General features: G+C 43.1%; 1 protein-coding gene and 1 long non-coding RNA gene across 2 annotated transcripts in view; one reads left to right on the top strand and one right to left on the bottom strand.

Annotated features, from left to right (window-relative positions):
* Positions 1–96: 96 nt before the first annotated feature.
* Positions 97–7,961, bottom strand: LOC134337065 (uncharacterized). Its single transcript, XR_010015928.1, has 3 exons — positions 7,818–7,961; positions 5,349–5,700; positions 97–444 (listed from the first exon to the last, which is right to left on the bottom strand). It is a non-coding gene; the product is annotated as an uncharacterized LOC134337065 (long non-coding RNA).
* An 8,002-nt stretch (positions 7,962–15,963) lies between these two features.
* Positions 15,964–18,583, top strand: part of smg8 (SMG8 nonsense mediated mRNA decay factor) — a 29,779-nt gene continuing 27,159 nt past the window's right edge. The window contains exon 1 of the mRNA XM_063031833.1: positions 15,964–17,530. Coding sequence (XP_062887903.1) covers positions 15,994–17,530 — 1,537 coding nt within the window. The 5' untranslated portion in view covers positions 15,964–15,993. The remainder of the gene's footprint in view (positions 17,531–18,583) is intronic.

Raw genomic sequence — 18,583 nt, 5'->3', positions numbered from 1 at the left:
ATATACTCTTTACCACACATCTACAGAAGTTTGTCAAAGTTTTAGATGCCATGCCAAATTTTCACTTACCCCTCAGGTACTGCCACTCTTCTTCATCACACTTCTGTGCTGGGCCCAGAACAGGTACTCTGAAATGATAACACCAAGGAACTTGAAGTCTGATCCTCCCATGAGGACTGGCTCATGGACCTCTGGTTTCCTCCTGAGATCAACAATTACCTCCTTGCTCTTGCTGCCATTGTGGCACCACTCAGCCAGATTCTCGATCTTCCTCCTATATGCTGATTCATCACTTTTCTTCTGTAACTTCAAAACATTAAAACTGATTTGAAGAAGACTCGGGAGTCCAAGATGTCAGTCTAGCTTCACGCTTACTTTAAGCGAGGCACAAACGTATCACATGGTAGCATGATGACATACACAATTCATGAAATTATACATAACCTGTAATGAATTATTGAAATAAAAATGGTTAATCAAACAATATATTCACAAGATTACTCAAATATTACTGAAATATTAAATACACACCACTCCACAAGACATAGGAGTGGAATTAGGCCATTCAACCCATCAAGTCCACTCTGCCATTTCATCATGACTGATCTCATTCAACCCCCATATCCCTTTCCTCTCACCATATCCCTTCATGCCCCAACCGATCAGAAATCTAATAACTTCCACTTTAAATATACCATAGACCTGGTCTCCACTGCATCTGTGGCAGAGCATTCCACAGATTCACCACTCTTTGGCCAAAAAAAAAAAAAAAATTCTTCCTTACCTCTGTTCTAAAAGGTTGTCCCTCAATTTTAAGACTACCCTCTTGTTCTGGATACCACCAAAATAGGAAACATACTCTCCACATCCACCTTATCTAGTCCTTTCAACATTCAGTAGGTTTCAATGAAATCCCCACGCATTCTTCTAAATTCCAGTGAGTACAGGCCTGAAGCTGCCAAACGCTTCTCATATATTAACCCCTTCATTCCTGGACTCAATCTTGTGAACCTACTCTGAACTCTCTCCAATGACAACACAACCTTTCTGAGATGAGGGGCTCCAAACTGTTGACAATACTCCCAAGTGCGGCCTGACTAGTGTCTTATAAAGCTTCAGCATTATCTCCTTGTTTTCAGCAGGTCGGGCAGCATCCGTGGAAAAGATCGGTCGACGTTTTGGGCCAGAACCCTTCGTCAGGACTGAAGAGGGAAGGGGCAGAGGCCCTATAAAGAAGGTGGGGGAGGGTGGGAAGGAGAAGGCTGGCAGGTTCCAGGTGAAAAACAAGTAAGGGGAAAGATAAAGGAGTAGGGGAGGGGAAGCAGGGAGGTGATAGGCAGGAAAGGTGAAGAAGGAATAGGGGAAAACACAACGGGTAGTAGAAGGAGGCGGAACCAAGAGGGAGGTGGTAGGCAGCTGGGGGAGGGGGCAGAGTGAAATAGGGATATGGGGAGGGAATTACCGGAAGTTGGAGAATTCTATGTTCATACCAAGGGGCTGGAAACTACCTACTTTATGTCCATACATGGCCTCCTCTACTGCCATGATGAGGCTAAATTCAGGTTGGAGGAGCAACACCTCATATACTGTCTAGGTAGTCTCCAGCCCCTTGGTATGAACATAGAATTCTCCAACTTCCGGTAATTCCCTCCCCCTCCCTTCCCCTATCCCTATGTCACTCTGCCCCCTCTCCCAGCTGCCTACCATCTCCCTCATGGTTCCGCCTCCATCTATTACCCATTGTTTTCCCCTATTCTTTCTTCACCTTTCCTGCCTATTACCTCCCTGCCTCCCTTCCCCCACTCCTTTATCTTTCTTCTTACTGGTTTTTCACCTGGAACCTACCAGCCTTCTCCTTCCCACCCTCCCCCCACCTTCTTTATAGGGCCTCTGCCCCTTCCCTCTTCAGTTCTGACGAAGGGTTCCGGCCTGAAATGTCAACCGATCTTTTCCATGGATGCTGCCCGACCTGCTGAGTTCCTCCAGCGTGTTGTGAGTGTTGCTTTGACCCCAGCATCTGTAGATTATTTTGTGTTTATCTCCTTGTTTTTATATTCTATTCCCCTTGAAATAAATGCTAACATTGCATTTACCTTCTTTACCACAGACTCAACTGTAAATTAAGCTTTCGGGAGTCTTGCACAAGGACTTCTAAGTCCCTCTACACCTCTGATGTTTGAATTTTCTCTCCATTTAGATAATAGTCTGCATTATTGTTCCTTTTACCAAAATGCATTATCATACATTTCACAACGCTATATTCCATCTGCCACTTTTTTGCCCATTCTTCCAATTTGGCCAACTCCTGTTGCAATCACATTGCTTCCTCAGCATTACCTACCCCTCCACCTATCTTCAGATCATCCGCAAACTTTGCCACAAAACCTTCTATCTAAATCATTGACAAACAATGTGAAAAGTAGCAATCCCAATACAGACTCCTGAGGACACCACGAGTCACTGGCAGCCAACCAGAAAAGGCCCCATTTATTCCCACTCTCTGCCTCCTACCCATTAGCCTTTCCTCTGTTCATGCCAGTATATTTCCTGTAACACCATGGGATTTTATCTTGTTAAGCAGCTTCATGTGAGACACCTCGTCAAATGCCTTCTGAAAATTTAAGTAAATGACAGCCACTGCCTTTCCTTTGTCCACCCTGCTTGTTACTTTCTTGAAGAGCTCTAACAGATTTGCCAGGCAAGATTCCCCTTTCTAGGAACCACGCTGACTTTGATTTATTTTACCATTAGTCTGCAAGTACCTCAAAACCTCTTCCTTAATTATGGACCAACACTTTTCAAATCACAGGTTATGCTAACTGACCTATGATATCCTTTCTTTTATCTTCCTCCCTTCTTAAAGAGTGGAGTGATATTTGCAAATTTTCAGTCTTCTGGGACCAAGCCAGAATCAAGTGATTCTTGAAAGATCATGATCAATGCATCTGTTATCTCTTCAGCAACCTCTCTCAGGACTCTGGGATGTAGGCCATTTAGATCAGGTGACTTATCCACCCCAACACCTTCCAGTTTGCCTCGTGATGTTTGCTTTGTAATAGCATTGGCTCTCACTCCTGCTCCCTGATACTGATGGACCTCTGATATACAGCTTGTGTCTTCCACAGTAAAGACTGAAGCAAAGTACTTATTAAGTTCATCTGCCATTTCTTTGTCCCCCATTACTACCTCACCACCATCATTTTCCAATGGTCCAATAACACCTCTTATCCCCCCACCTATTCTTTATATAACTGAAAAAAACATTTCGTATCCTGCCCTCATATTTAATCTTTTCCCTTCTTAGAGCTTTTTAGTTGCCTTTTGTTGGATTTTAAAAGCTTCTCAATCATCCAACTTCCCACTCACTGTTGTTACCTTATATTCCCTTTCCTTGGCTTCTATGCAGTCCTTAACTTCCCTTGTCAGCCACGATTGCCTAGCTCTGTCATTTGAGAACAACTACTTCTTTGGGACATATCGATCCTGTGCCTCGTGAACTATTCCTCGAAACTTCAGCCTCTGTTCTGCCATCATCCCTGCCAGTATCCACCCGGGAAGCTCCTCTCTCATGCCTCTGTAATTCCCTTTATTCCATTGTGATACTGACACAAGTGACTTGTGCTTCTCCCTCTCAAATTGCAGTATGAATTCAATCATATTATGATCATTGCCTCCTAGGGGTTCGTTTACGTAAAGCTGAATAACAAAATCAGTTGTTACACAACACCTAATCTGAGATGGCCTTTCCCCTAGTAGGCTCAAGCACAAGCTGCTCTAAAAAGCCATCTCGTAGGCATTCAACAAATTCCCTCTCTTACGATCTGACATCACTCCAATTTTCCCAATCCCCTTGCATATTGAAGTCCCACATTACAATTGTGACACTACCCTTATTACATGCCCTTTCCAGCTCCCTTTGCAATCTCAACACCTTAACTTGGATACTACTTGGAGGCCTATATATGATTCCCATAATGTTTTTTTTTTAAAACCTTTGCAATTTCTTAACCCCACCCACAAAGATTCAACATTTTCTGACCCTATGTTACATCTTTCTAGAGATGCAATTCCATCTCTTACTAACAGAGCCACACCACTCCCTATGCCTTCTTGCCTGTCCTTTGATGTTAAACTCCCAACTATGACTTTCTTTAAGCCACGACTCAGTGATGCCCACAGTGTCATACCAACCAATCTCTAATTGCACCACGAGTTTGTCCACCTTATTCTGAATGCTACGCGCATTTAAATACAACACCTTCATTCCTGTATTCTTTGTCCTTATGAATTTTGCCTCTGTGGTATAACTTAAGTCTTTGCTCTGTCTATAGTTGTACCCAATCATTGACTTGTCCTTCCTTACATTCATGTTATATATTACATCATCTACTTGTAAACCTGCTGGCTCATCCTCAGCTCTGTCATACTGGTCCCCATCCCCCTGCCATGTTAGTTTAAACCACTCCCAACAGCTCTAAGAATCCTGCCCGCAAAGATATCCCCCCACCCCTTGGATTCAAGAGCAACCCATCCCTTTTGTACAGGTGACACCTGCCCCAGAAGAGGTCTTAATTATCCAGAAATCTGAATCCTTGCCCCTCTGCTCCAATTCTTCAGCCATACATTTACCTGATACCTCATTCTATTCCTATCCTCACTGTTGTGTGGCACAGACAGCAACCCTAATATAACTACCCTTCGGGTCCTGCTTCTCTGCTTCCTTCCTAACTCCCTGTATTCTGTTTTCAGGATCTCCTCCCTTTTTCTCTACCTATCTTGTTGGTACCAATACGCACCACAACTTCTAGCTGCTCACCCTCCCTTTTCAGGGTATTGTGGATGCATTCAGAAACATCTGAGACCCTGGCACCTCGGAGGCAATCTACCATCCTTTCTGCATCCACAGAATAGCCTATCTATTCCCCTAACCACAGGACCAGACTCAGTGCCAGAGGCAAGGCTGCTGTTGTTTCCCCAAGCCCTCCAACAGTGCTCAAAATGGAGTACTTATTGTTGGGGGGGGGCGATCACAGGGGTGATCTCCACTATCTGTTGTTCTTCTTTCCCTCTCCTGATAGCCACTCATTTATCTGTCTCCTGTAGCTTTAGGGTGACTACCGCCCTGTAGCTCCTGCCTCTCACCCCTTCACTTTTCCTCACAAGCCGAAGGTCATCGAGCTGCAGCTCCAGTTCCCTAACTCGGTCTCTAAGGAGCTGCATCTCCATGCACCTGGCGCGGATGTGGCCATCGGGGAGGCTGGAATTCCTCCCTGCTTAGCTACAAACTCCAAATCAATGGAAAATACATCTCAACTATATACACAGTATCGCTGTGGAGACTTTCTTACTTTTGTGGGATAATATCTTTCCAGACAAGGGGGAAATCACTCCGCTTGGTTGAGACTTTTGGGTGTGAAAACAATCTCAGGTTCCAGGGCCCCTCTATGGTCATTGTAAACTCTGAGACTGTAGGAAATGGTTCTGACAGTCCTAGGTATTTTTCTTCTTCGAGCTTGTGCATCCTGAACTTGGAAAGGTGCATTTAATTCACTGGAGTATTCTCTTATTAAGTCTTCTAGTGCTCCCTTCAGGTTCTGGTCTCTCCTCTTGGTTTCCTCATCCACAACATCATTCGACGAATCCCATTGACTCCTTTCCTTTTGTCCTTCCATTTCTCCAGCTGGGCTTTGGTCTTTCCATCTATAAAAACAAGCAGTTTTTTGTCTTCCGCTTGACAATAATCTTAACGCGCGCAAAGTAACTACTGGTTCTTTATACTCACCAAAGCTGAATGCTTGCAACTTTCCTGAAGTTCCTTGAATTCTTTTCCAGCTAAAAGCAAGCCACATTTCGCAAGGATCTGCTTGATTAACTCAACACAAGCCTTGTCAGATATGTTGCTAGAAAATCTGTTGTAGTTGGATCATTGCTTTCGTTACTTTCAGGGTTCCTCTGAGCAGCATGGTCCTTCCTTGGTCCAATATGCTTTCAAACCGGAGGCACAGAGGCTGGCACCTACACCTCATGGTCCTCTGTTGGGCAACAGTTGGTGGTGTGCGGCATGAAGATAGTTGTGGCATCATCCAGTGTCTTCCTGAATTCAATTCCAGTTGATACTTGCAGGGGATGTGGTTTGTAAATGGTGGATGGACCTCCATTCGGGATGTAGTTATCTCAGCCAATCACGTCTTCCTGTTTCTACTATATTGTAGCTTAATGTAACTTGTTGGTTGTATTTCACTGTTACAAATGTCATTCACATGGGAGTTGTCTTTTCTCCAGTACAAGTTCTTCATTGAATATCTGCTGGCTCCAGTTTAATATCTTTGAAATGCCATTCAAATTCATTTTGTGAAATGACTGAAATAGCCGAACTAGTGTCCAATTCCACTTTAATTAATTTGCCGTTCTTTCTGGCGTAAGCTATACTGCTTGTCAAATGTTAATTTTCACACTGTAAATCTACAAAGCTACACAGTCCTGTATCACTCTCATCATTATCAGATTTTTCATCAACAGCAAATAGATTAGTGCTCTTTTTGAAACTGGAACTTGATTTTTTACCCTTTTCTCTTCCCTATGCAATCTATTTATTTTGTCTTCCCGACATGCCCTTTGTATGTGTCCTACTTCGTTGCGTTTTCTGCAAGTTTTGCTTTTAAACCTGCATTTGTTTGGTGAACGTGAGCCTCTGCCACAAGGTAACACAACTTGTTCAGACAACCCAGTTTCTGTTTCCTTCACACTCACTTTCGTTCCTGACTGCAACTCAATTGCATCTCTGTCTGTGACTTCCATTGAAACAGCAATTTCAACTGTTCTTTTAAATGTAAGCTATGTTTCAGACAGGAGCTGTTTTTGAATGTTTTACTTTAAGATACCACAAACCGAATGATCTCTGCATGTATCATTAAGCCTATCACCAAACTGACAATGTTCAGACAATATCTTCAATAGAGCCATGTACACTGAAATCTATTCACCTTCCTTTTGATTCCACTTATGAAACTTCAAGCATTCTGCAATCAACAATAGCTTCAGTTCAAAATGTTCCTGCGCCACTTTCACAACAGTGTAATCAAAAGAACCAATCTTCCCGATGTAGCCAGCCATTTCTGCTTTTTTTTTTATTTTGATGATCATTATTATCACCAGCCGGTACCCACTCATTATGAACCCATGAACTCTTCCATTTTCTGAGTTTTTGGTGCAGAAGGTGCTGCTGCTTTCTGTGGAGAGGCACCGGAGTCGGTGCATGAAGGCTGTGTGCAGCCTAACAGTGAGTGATTGCCTTAGCCAATTTTCTTGTGGTTGCAAAACCCTGTTAGACATTGGTAATGTGGAACGCAGCAGGTCTGCTTCGCTAGTTTAAAGGCGAATGGAGGGTGTTGGCATTGGGGGTGGGTGGGGGGGGCTGTGTTGCCTCGGTCGTAGCAAGGACTAGGCCTTAAGCTGCGGCGTTGCCTGTTTACAGCCGTCCAGTAGAGAGGTGTCATTGCTGCTCTCCAGTATTCGCTCAGCAGGAGACGAGCTATATTGTGTTCGACTGCAGACTCCTGCAAACATTCATGGACTCAGGGACTTCGACTATATATTTTTTGTGTGACTGTATTTTACTGTTATCTTATATGTGCCTTGTACTGTGTGTGACTGTCGTTACTGTGTTTTCCACCTTGGCCCCAGAGTAACTCTGCTTCATTTCGCTGTATTCATGTATGGTTGAACTTAAAGTTGAACATGGGTAAGATCGAGGAACAAATATTTACCAGAATTTTGTGAAATTGTTTCACTGAGTTGTCAAAGACTACCTTACAAACCTTGGCTTTCCACTTGAACACAGAAGGCATCTCTAACGTGCAGCAGCATAACAGTATGGTTCTGGTGCATCCTCCCAAACTTCGAATTACAAGTCCCCGATTTGACCAAGTGGAATCTGCTGAAACAATTCAGCATCATCTTCCCTTCAGTATTCCAGTCTGGCCTCTTCTAGTATTTAATCCTTCTTTTGTTCTGTTGTGTCAATTAATAACATTACTGCGGTAGTAGCATATCAAAATCATGACTTCCATTTTCAAATTTAAATTAACAGGTACTTCAAATAAGCAATTTCAAACATACATTTTATACAAATTATTTTTATATTACAGTATAACTACTGTTTGGTTAAAAAAAAAGTTACATTTATGCCCGGGTGGGCTTGGCTCTATGTCAAGTTTTTGATTCAAGATGTAACATGATTACTGTAAACACTAACTGGGAAAGTGTGCTGGTAAGTTAATGCGCAAGCATTCTGCCAGCAGTGCGCAGGTAAACACGGTGTGAATATGCTGTAAACACTGCTTGGGCCTCCCCTTGCCAGTTTAAAGAAATGCTCTGTGGACCACTCACGAACAAAAGAACAGCAAATAAAGTGGCAGATAAAGTGCCTACAAGGCAAGAAGCAGCAAAATTAAACTAACCTTTTCTTTCTGCCTGGAATGAGGGTTCAGAAACAGCAGTTTTCTGTGGAATATTGTAAAAGGTGTATTAATATGTTTTCAATAACTGATACAGAATTAAAATATGATAAATAAGTAGAACCACAAACTAGCACAAACTCATTGACATGAATAATTCACGATCATGAAGACTATTATAAATATGGTAATCTGCAAATCCTGCAACCATCATTCTCAGAAACCATATGATATTGTAACTACCCTATTTTCACACTTACTTTAACCTCTTCCCAACCACTTATCTATTGACGTTGGGCCAGAATGCTCTTAATGCTTGATATAAAATGGAACATGAAGCATGTTTGTCTGTTGCTCATTTATTCTCTTAACCAGATCTTAAACAGGAATCAGTTAACCCTGATCATAGAGTCATAAAAAAATTACAGCACAGAAACAGGCCATCTGGCCCTTCTAGTCCATGCTGAACCATCTAAATTGCCTACTCCCATCGACCTGCACCTGAACCATTGCCCTCCATCCACGTACCTATCCAAACTTCTCTTGAACGTTGAAATCAACCTCCGAGCTTGTTCCACATTCTCACCACCCTCTGAGTGAAGAAGTTTCCCCTGCTGTTACTCTTAAACTTTTCAACTTTCACCCTTAACCTATGACTTCTAGTTGTAGACTATCCCAACCTCCGTGGAAAAAGCCTGCTTGCATTTACCCTGTCTAATCCCTCTCAAAATTTTCTATACCTCTATCAGATATCCCCACCGTGTTTTATGTTCCAAGGAATAAAGTCCTAACCTATTTAATTTTTTTTAAGGCATCCGTTAGTCTCATGAGACCATGGATTTGCGCCTTGGAAGGTTTCCAGGGCACAGGCCTGGGCAAGGTTGTATGGAAGACCGGCAGTTGCCCATGCTACAAGTCTCCCCTCTCCACATCACTGATGTTGTCCAAGGGAAGGGCATTACGACCCATACAGCTTGGCACCAGTGTCATCGCAGAGAAATGTGTGATTAAGTGCCTTTCTCAAGGACACGCACGCTGCCTCAGCCAAGGCTCGAACTAGTGACTTTCAAATCACTAGACGAATGCCTTAACCACTTGGCCACGTGCCAATACAACCTCTTTAATATTTTCTAATATAACTCATATACTCCAGACTAAATTGAAATTTGCAAAGCCTAATTTGAAATTTTAAAGGGATAATCCAAAGTAGAAGCAATTACCTGTCAAAAAATAAAAGCTCATCAGGTGTCAGAGCAAGGTTGGCAGAAGAGGAATTTGAGAATCCCCAAGGCAACCAACACATGATGAAAGACAAGATAGTCAGTGTACATTACTGATCCCCCCACTCCAGTAAGGATACTGATGTCCTTGGAGAGGGAGGACAAAATATGATGACGTTGCCAGGAAAATTTTAGTTATAAAGAAAGGTTAAGCTGTAGATATTTTTATTTATAATATTGAAGGCTGATGGAAGATTTATTCAGGTCTGAAACAAGTAAACAAGAATGACTTATAAGTGAATAAGGATAAATTTTGAATTGAATTACTTGCACATCAATAAGGAGTTTAACGAGAATAAAGCTACTGTTGCCAGTTTGTAAGGTGGGCAAGTTATTTTAGCAATTGCCTAGAAATTTCTAACCTGAATACTTAAATTCCAGTATGAAAATAAAATCAATTTTATTCCTTTATCTCTCAATAAGCAACATTTGGATGTTACACTATCATTGTGGAATGATTTAAAAAAACATGCTGTGGTGATGTAACCTGTGATTAATTTTAGTAGTTTTGAAGTTTGCAATTTGTACAGTTGGCATCTTTCACCCACTCAATAATTTAAGCTGACAAACAGAGGTAATTTATTGATAAAAAGATCTTGCACTGTACTTGCATTGTATGTTTTCCCCTACAGAGATACCTATGGGCTATTTCAACGCTAAAATGTCATGGTCCGGTCCGTGAAGTCCACATTCCAGTTCACGGCCCGGTCCATCGATCTGTATTCCACGTTTTCTGGTTTTCCCTTGTCCTGATGTGTGCCTTAATTGAAGCACATGATTCTCATTTTGGGCTGGCTACATAAATAGCTCCTGGGTTCAGCTTCATTTGCTGGCGGCGGCTGAACTGCAATGTTCAAGTGTTGGATCTTGTGAGTAGGAGAGCGGAAGCTGATTGTGGAGCTCACTGGAAAATGGCGGAGAGAGAGAACATCAAGGAAAGAGCCAATGCTGTTGAAGGAAGCTTTTGGTGAGAGTGGAAGTGAACTAGAGATGGAGGTCGGCGGGAAGGGGGAACGGAGTGGAAAGAGGAAGAAAAGAAAGCAGAGGTACGGGATATCAAACTCAGAGGAGTCAGTGGATGATCAAAACAGGACAGCGAAGCAATGGAAAGAAGATGAGACTGAGGCAATTATAAAACTAAGTGAAGACGGGGCGTCGTTTGGTGATTGGAACCTGATTCGTTTGACGAAGATGCTCGACAAAATTATAGGCCAGATTAAAAGAGCAAAGATTTTACGAAATAGATCGCTGTTAGTGATTTGTCGGGATAGTGCTCAACAAGGCAAAGTGATAAGATTAAGTAAAATAGACGGCAAAGAAGTACAATGCTCAATACCCAACAATAGAAAGTGGACTAGAGCAGGGGTCCCCAACCTTCTTTGCACTGCGAACCGGTTTCATATTGACAATATTCTTGCGGACCGTCCGACCTGGGGGAAGGGGGAGGTAGGGTTGCCAATGGACAAGAGCAGAGCGAAATACGTTGTTTACACAGAGAGACTACAATGACCATGAAGCCTTGCGTGTGTACCAGTGCGCATGCGTGCTTTGCGTATGCGTGTACGTGCCGATGTTTTCTACATGCAAACAACAGGAATTCTGCAGATGCTGGAAATTCAAGCAACACACGTCAAAGTTGCTGGTGAACGCAGCAGGCCAGGCAGCATCTCTAGGAAGAGGTACAGTCAACGTTTCAGGCCAAGACCCTTCGTCAGGACTAACGAACGTTCACCAGCAACTTTGATGGATGTTTTCTACAAATCGTTTCTGGCGATTCTGTTGAGTGGGGGATGTTAATCACGACCGGAATATAGGTGATAAGTGGCTAATACACTCAATTTCGTTTCTGAAAGGGTTTATCTAACGAATTTAATATTAAACACACAGCACATATTTTCTTCGCATGAATATAGCGATAAGTCAATTATCAGGGAGGACAGGAGAGCTTGAAGTAAGTGTTGAACGAACTTCCAGTAGAAGTGGTAGAAGCAGGTTCGATATTATCATTTAAAGAAAAATTGGATAGGTATATGGACAGAAAAGGAATGGAGGGTTATGAGCTGAGTGCAGGTCGGTTGGACTAGGTGAGAGTAGCGTTCAGCACGGACTAGAAGGACAGAGATGGCCTGTTTCCGTGCTGTAATTGTTATATGGTTATATAAGTAAGTCAATAGCATCATAACATTTTAAGTAACGTTTGGATATTAAACACACAGCACATATTTTCCCCATATGAACATATAAAATCATTGTAACTCACCAATATCGCTGAATCAGTGGGAGCCCTGGGCTTGTTTTTCTGCAACAAGACAGTCCTATCGAGGGGTGATGAGAGACAGCGATACTTGAACAGGGTTCCTTATGTCCAGTCTATTCCGCAATTTTGTTTTCATTCCATTCATTGCAGAGATATGTTGGAAATGGAAGCAACGTTTTCAGTGTTTTCGTGGCTATCTCAGGATATTTAACCTTGACTTTGATCCAGAATGCCAGCAGAGATGTTATGGCAAACATACTTTTCAGCCCGCCGTCATTTGCAAGCTCGAGGAGTTGATCTTCTTCCCGCGCTGACATGGATGACGCGCGGGTAATGACCTCGCATGCGTAATGGCTCAACAGTGGGCGTGACAGGGAATGAGGAAAGGTGCAGCTGACTCATATCGCCAAATCATATAGTTTCCTCACGGCCCGGTAGCGCATGCTTTGCGGCCCGGTGGTTGGGGACTGCTGGACTAGAGGAGTTACTTCGGGGAAAAGTTACTGTGGATGAGATTAAACAGAACATGAAAGGGCAAAAATTATTGAGGCCAAACGTTTGAAAGTTACAAGAAATGGAAAAAAGTGTGATAGTTTATTGGTAATGATTAACTTTGATGAAGAGAGATTGCTGAGTAATGTTTACTTAGGGTGTATGTGTTATGCGGTTAGAATATATATACCACCTCCTTTAAGATGCTATAAATGTCAGAAATTTGGGCACATTGCGGCAGTGTGCAGAGGAAAACAAAGATGTGGGAGATGCGCTGGAAAACATGAATATGGGAAATGTGAAGCAGGAGCTAGGCTGAAATGCTGCAATTGTGGCGAGGAACACAGTGCAGCTTATCGAGGGTGCATTTATAGCAAGAAGGCGGCTGAGATACGATATGTAAAAGTAACTCAAGGAATCAGTTATGCAGAGGCAGTGAAAGAATTCACTGAAAAAAAGACTGTCAAGCAAACAAATACAGGGAATAATAAACTGGTGAATTGTGAGGGCTGTAATATGAAAAATAAGGATACACTATTAATGAGAAGAAAGGATTTCGTACTTTTTATGGTGGATGCAATAAATTGTTCAGCACAAACAAGCAAAAGAACTGAGAAAATTAAAATTATAGTCAAGTCTGCAGAAAAGTATCTTGGTATTAAAGGGATTAGGTGGGAAGAAGTCAAAGAAATGCTGAATGGAGGATCCAACAGTTCACAGGCAGGGGAGATGGAATCTTAACGGCAGTATATTTATCACAAATGGTCAAGAATTTAAGAAATACGTTTCAGAACTTAAGGAAAATCCTCAGATTTTATGGTTGAAGCCCAGGGTAAATGTGCAGAACTCCAACAACAAATAGAAGTACTTGACAAGAACAACTGTGAGTTGGAAAAGAGATTGGAAAATGGAGGAAATTATTACAAGGATACAAAAGGAAAAGGAATTTGTTGCAAAGTGAATTATCTATATTCAGATTATAAAATGAAAACATGGAAGCAAATGAAGAAGAACTCCGAGGTCTCAGTAAACAACTGCAGGCTGCGATCCAAGAAAAGGAAAACCTGAAAAAGCAGATAGACTTGGAAAAACAGCAATTTTAAAAGTATAACGTGCGATAATTACTATTCTTTAACAAGACAATTTTAGTCTTACAAGTGATGTAGATGAAATCAATGTAATTGAGGTAATGCAACTACATGAAAACGTGACAAAATTAGGGAAGAATAGCAGTTTGCAGCATCATCTAATGAGCACATTAAGCATTCACGAGGAATTGCAACTACAGAGTGATGCTAATAGAGAACTGCAGGCTGAACTAGATTGTAAAGTAGAGAACTCCAGGACATATTTGGTTGGAATACCATGTCTAGCAGGTGGCGGTAATGCACTGAAAAACTGGTTGCCAACCGCCATAAAACAAAAAAGAAGGAGGAGCTTCATTTGCTGGACTGTTCCCTTCCTCCTGAAGCCTTGCCTGTGTCCTCACCAGTATCGCTGTCAAGTTCTACCGCTGGAGCAAGGCTGGAGCCTTGCTGTGCCTAGATAAGGAACTGTATTTCATTATTTGGAACTGTCTATGTGTCCACACCTTCACTAGGTAGGTCCGGCTGTTTGCCACTACCTTGTGTTGGGAACCGTCTCTGTGTCCACACCTTCACTAGGTAGGTCCAGCTGTTTGCCACTATCTTGTGTTGGGAACCGTCTTGTTGTGTTCAGCATTCTGTGTATGAGTCCTGGCCCTACGTCCTGTTCCCAAGGAGGGGTCCCGGCTCTGTGTTCTGCGTTCCTGTCTCCCAAGACCAAGGCTCTGTGGTCTGTGTTCCTGTGTCCTAAGACCAAGTCAAGGCTTTAGGGTCTTGTCCTGTCCTTGTGCCTCGCCCAGCCCAGGAGTACCTCGTCTAGTCCAAGCCACGGCTTTGTTTTCTTGTCCTGTTCAGGAGTTCCACGTCCAGTCCTGTGGCCATATCCAGTCCTGTAGCCATGTCTTGTTCTCGCCTAGATCCGGGGTCCGAGCCCGGGTCAAGACCTAGGTTCCAGGTCCCTGTCCAGTCTCTGGCTCAGAGTCCTTGTCCGGTTCCAGGTTCCAAATTTCTTGTTCCTCGTCCAGGTCCCACTTTTCTAGTATAGTCCTAGCCCAGGCCCTGAATCTTAGTCTTGTCCAGGGCCTGTGTCTTGTCCAGTATTGTTTCTTCCCTTTCTTTCCTGACATACCTAGTCCTGTTCCTAGTACTTCAGTGTCTGGGTCTTGCTTTTGGGTCTGCTCCCATCCTCCCCCTTTGAAGCACCTTCAATTACTCCAAAAGACTGAGGTTTGGTAAAATACTGAAAGGTTTTTATTCGCTGTACAATACGACCTCCACAGTGAGTGTCTGCCCCCGGACTGAGGGGGAGGGGCAAGGCGAACACCTTTATACAGGATTCTGTGGGAGGAGCCACAGGGGCAGTCAGCAGAGGGGTGTGTCCAGACAGGTAACCGAGTTACAACATATATACATGGTTTACCACACCTTTATAACATAAAATGCAGAAGCAGAGGACAATTGGTCATTTTTTTCGATTCTTAAAGTGGCACAAACTCATTTTACATTTGTAATTTGCAGATTTTCACTTGTTAAAACTTAATCTGTATTTCGACCAGGGTATTGTTGAAAAATTAATTTCTGTGAGTGTTTTTCCTTTAGGAATATAGTTCAAGACAGACAGAGGTTAAAAGATGCCATGAGAAGGTTTGTTAACTGTAAGCTGCCAGTGAGATTGGTGTCCTTTTTTATGAAATAAAAAATATAACAAGTGTTTAAAATCGTGAAGAGTGTTGGTTAAAAATAGAAGCTATTGTTTCTGACGTGCAGATGTTTTGAGATTGCTGGCGAAAATTTTTTAAAAAGCGATGATCAGTACATTGTTTCTCTCTATCGAAAATTAGTAAGAGCAAAATCCATAGTATTCATAAAATTCAGACAGACGGATGGTTGAAGTTTACCAATTAACATGGATTGCCGTTAAAGGTACTAAGCAAATATCACGTTCGATGATAATTTCACGACTTAGATTAAGATACAGCATTCTCTTCAGGTGCACATGGAAATCTTGTCTTGACACTTGCCTGTTGACACAGCTTTTAGCATTGGAGAAATGCTGAGAGTAGGGCCGGTGACGTTTTAAACTCAGTATTATGAGTAATTTTCACGCCTAATGATTGATATTAGCAGGTCCGTCTCTTGATAGCTTTTTACATTAAACATGCTTCAGTTGGTGAAAGCATTTTGTGGTGTGGTGCTAAACCGTGAGACACCTAGAACCACGATTATTACCGGGAAAATGGTGGGATTGGAGCGTGAGGAGGGAAGTGGGGTCTGAAATTTGCATTTACCAGTTTCTGAGGTGGAGAGGAAGGTGGATGAATTAATACAAGCCTTTATTTATTTTGTTTCCGGTCGGAGGAGATAAGCTGCGGGACCCACTCCACGGAACGATTGTGAGTACGACGGTTTTTCCGCCGGAAAGGATGGAGGGTGGAACGGCAAGTGAGATGGCAGCGGCCCGGTCTCTGAGATCTGTGTTAGCCTCAGACGGCGAGGACATTTCATGGAAGGATGAGGAGATGTGTGTGGTGGGCATCTTCGGCAAGACGTCGGAGTTAAGCGCAGAGAAGTATGCCATCGTCAACACCCTGTGCGACAAGCCGGTCTTCCCCTTATTTCCGTCCTTGATGAACGAGCATCACCAGGGCAATAACTTACTGCAGTGCTACTACAACCAGGATAGTAAGGTCCTCTACCTGATACTCACCGCCGTCTGCGACAACCACCAGCTGCTGCAGGCCTGTAGGGCCTTGGCGGACGACATCTCCCACGCCGAGGCTCACGAGTTTTGGAAAGGAGAAGAGAAACTCCATTGCATCCACCTCCTCTACCTCTTCTCCGTCTCGCACATCCTCCTCCTGGTCCACCCCACTTGTTCCTTCGACATCACTTACGACCGTCTCTTCCGAGCCCTGGACAACCTTCGGCAAAAGGTTCTTCCTTATCTAAAGAGCACAATTAAAGATTGTCCAGTAGGGAAGGAATGGCGATTGAATTGTAGACCCTGCCCTCCGAGGCTGCTCTTTATTTTTCAGCTGAATGGAGCCTTGAAGGTCGAGCCCAAGTGTCTAGACCCTTCCAATCTGGATAAACCCAAAAAACACTCTCCCAAAAGGAGACTCCAGCATGCCTTGGAAGATCAGATTTACAGGATTTTCAGAAAGAGCAGAGTGCTGACCAACCAGAGCATTAACTGTCTGTTCACTGTTCCTGCCAACCAAGCGTTTGTTTACGTGGTGGCAGGTCAGGGGGACGATCCCATCAGCATGCTGATCGGGCAGCTGAAAGGGAACTGCGCCATGAGGGAACATGAATCTCTGCCGGTTTCTGGTTCACGGCGCTATCAGATGATGAGGCATGTCCGGCAGCCGTCCTTCATTCTGGAAAGCAACCTCAACAGCTCTAGTGGGCAGCTGGTGGATTGCACGCTGAAGGAGTTTCTGTGGCAACATGTGGAGCTGGTACTAACTAAAAAGGGTTTTGAGGATAGTGTTGGAAGGAATCCACAACCGTCACATTTTGAGCTTCCTGCCTACAAAAACTGGCTGGCTGTGGCCTCCAAGCTCTATGATGTAATGATAAACTGGAGGGATGATGAGCTGGGATTTCTCTCTGGAGACCTTTCCTCCAAGATACAGGTACAGCTGAGAGGCCTTGAAGGATTTTTGGATGCAGATAATAAGTTTTCTGAGAACCGCTGCCAAAAGGCTCTGCCTCTGGCTCACAGTGCCTACCAGTCTAACCTGCCTCACCATTACACAACGACTGTCCACAAGAACCAGCTGGCACAGGCCCTACGTGTTTACAGTCAGCATGCTCGTGGGCCAGCCTTCCAGAAGTATGCCATGCAGCTGCATGAAGATTGCTACAAGTTCTGGAGTAATGGGCACCAGTTATGCGAAGAGAGAAGCTTAACAGATCAACACTGTGTTCATAAGTTCCATCTGCTGCCTAAACCAGGTGAGCTTGGTTTGGGTTGAGTTATTGGAGTTGAAGGGGGGGGGGGAAACGGGAGGGAAAAGCCTTGAGAGAGAAGTTAATCACACATAAATGCAGAAGCCCCATCCTGATATGACAAGTAATATTTATAATCATGAGAATATATGATGTACCAGTAATTGTACAAATTATTGAAAGTTCATGAGAAAAATCATGTTGTCTCCATCACAATGAAAAGGAAAAGAGCCTATGTTTTACATTCAGATTTAGACTAATAAGTTCTTTACTTATGTAATTTCTCAGAAATGATACTGTTTTCCTCTAATTTTGAAATTAAAGTAGTCCAATAATTTTGAACTTTAAACTACGACTAAGGTAGAAGAATAAACGTATGTAAATTAAATATTGCAAAAAGCGGGAGAAAAATGTAGCGGAGTAGTGTTCATAGGTTCAATGTCCATTCAGAAATCTGATGGCAGAGGGGAAGGAGCATTGTCAATTAAAAATTAAGTTTCACTTTCCATTGAGACACACAGTGAAATGCATTGTTTGCGTCAATGCCCAACACTGTCCAAGATGTGCTGGGGCAGCCCACAAGTGTTACTGTGCTTTTGGCGTCAATATGTCATGCACATCGCTTAATAACCCTAACCCTTGCGTTTTTAGAAATGTGACAGAAAACCGAAGCACACAGTCATGGGGAATTTGTGCAAGTTCCTTACAGACAGTGGTGGGAATTGAACCCCGATCTTGCACCTGGTGTTATAAACTGTTATGCTAACTGCTACACTATGGTGCCAGCCTTAACAGTAGATATTGTCAGGAGAAAGACAAGGGAAAATAATCTTAAGCTTGTAAGGTTCTTGCAGGTATCTTGAAGATTTTGGCTGAGAGTTTTCTTCCCTTCTCCCACCACTCACTGGAACATCGCTGATGATGTGTGTTCCCTTCTCATGCCTGGCCATTCATAAATTAGATACATTTTTGATCACAGAATCTGGTTATCTGTCTGCTTCCTGCTCCCTCAGTGCATCGTCAGCAGCCTCTGGGAGATGGTGCCTGATGTGCCTGTTC

Source organism: Mobula hypostoma, chromosome 23 (genome assembly GCF_963921235.1).
Source record: "Mobula hypostoma chromosome 23, sMobHyp1.1, whole genome shotgun sequence".
NCBI lineage: Eukaryota > Metazoa > Chordata > Chondrichthyes > Myliobatiformes > Myliobatidae > Mobula > Mobula hypostoma.
The sequence above is the reverse complement of the archived record's forward strand: the minus strand, read 5'-3'. Positions and strand labels throughout refer to the sequence as shown.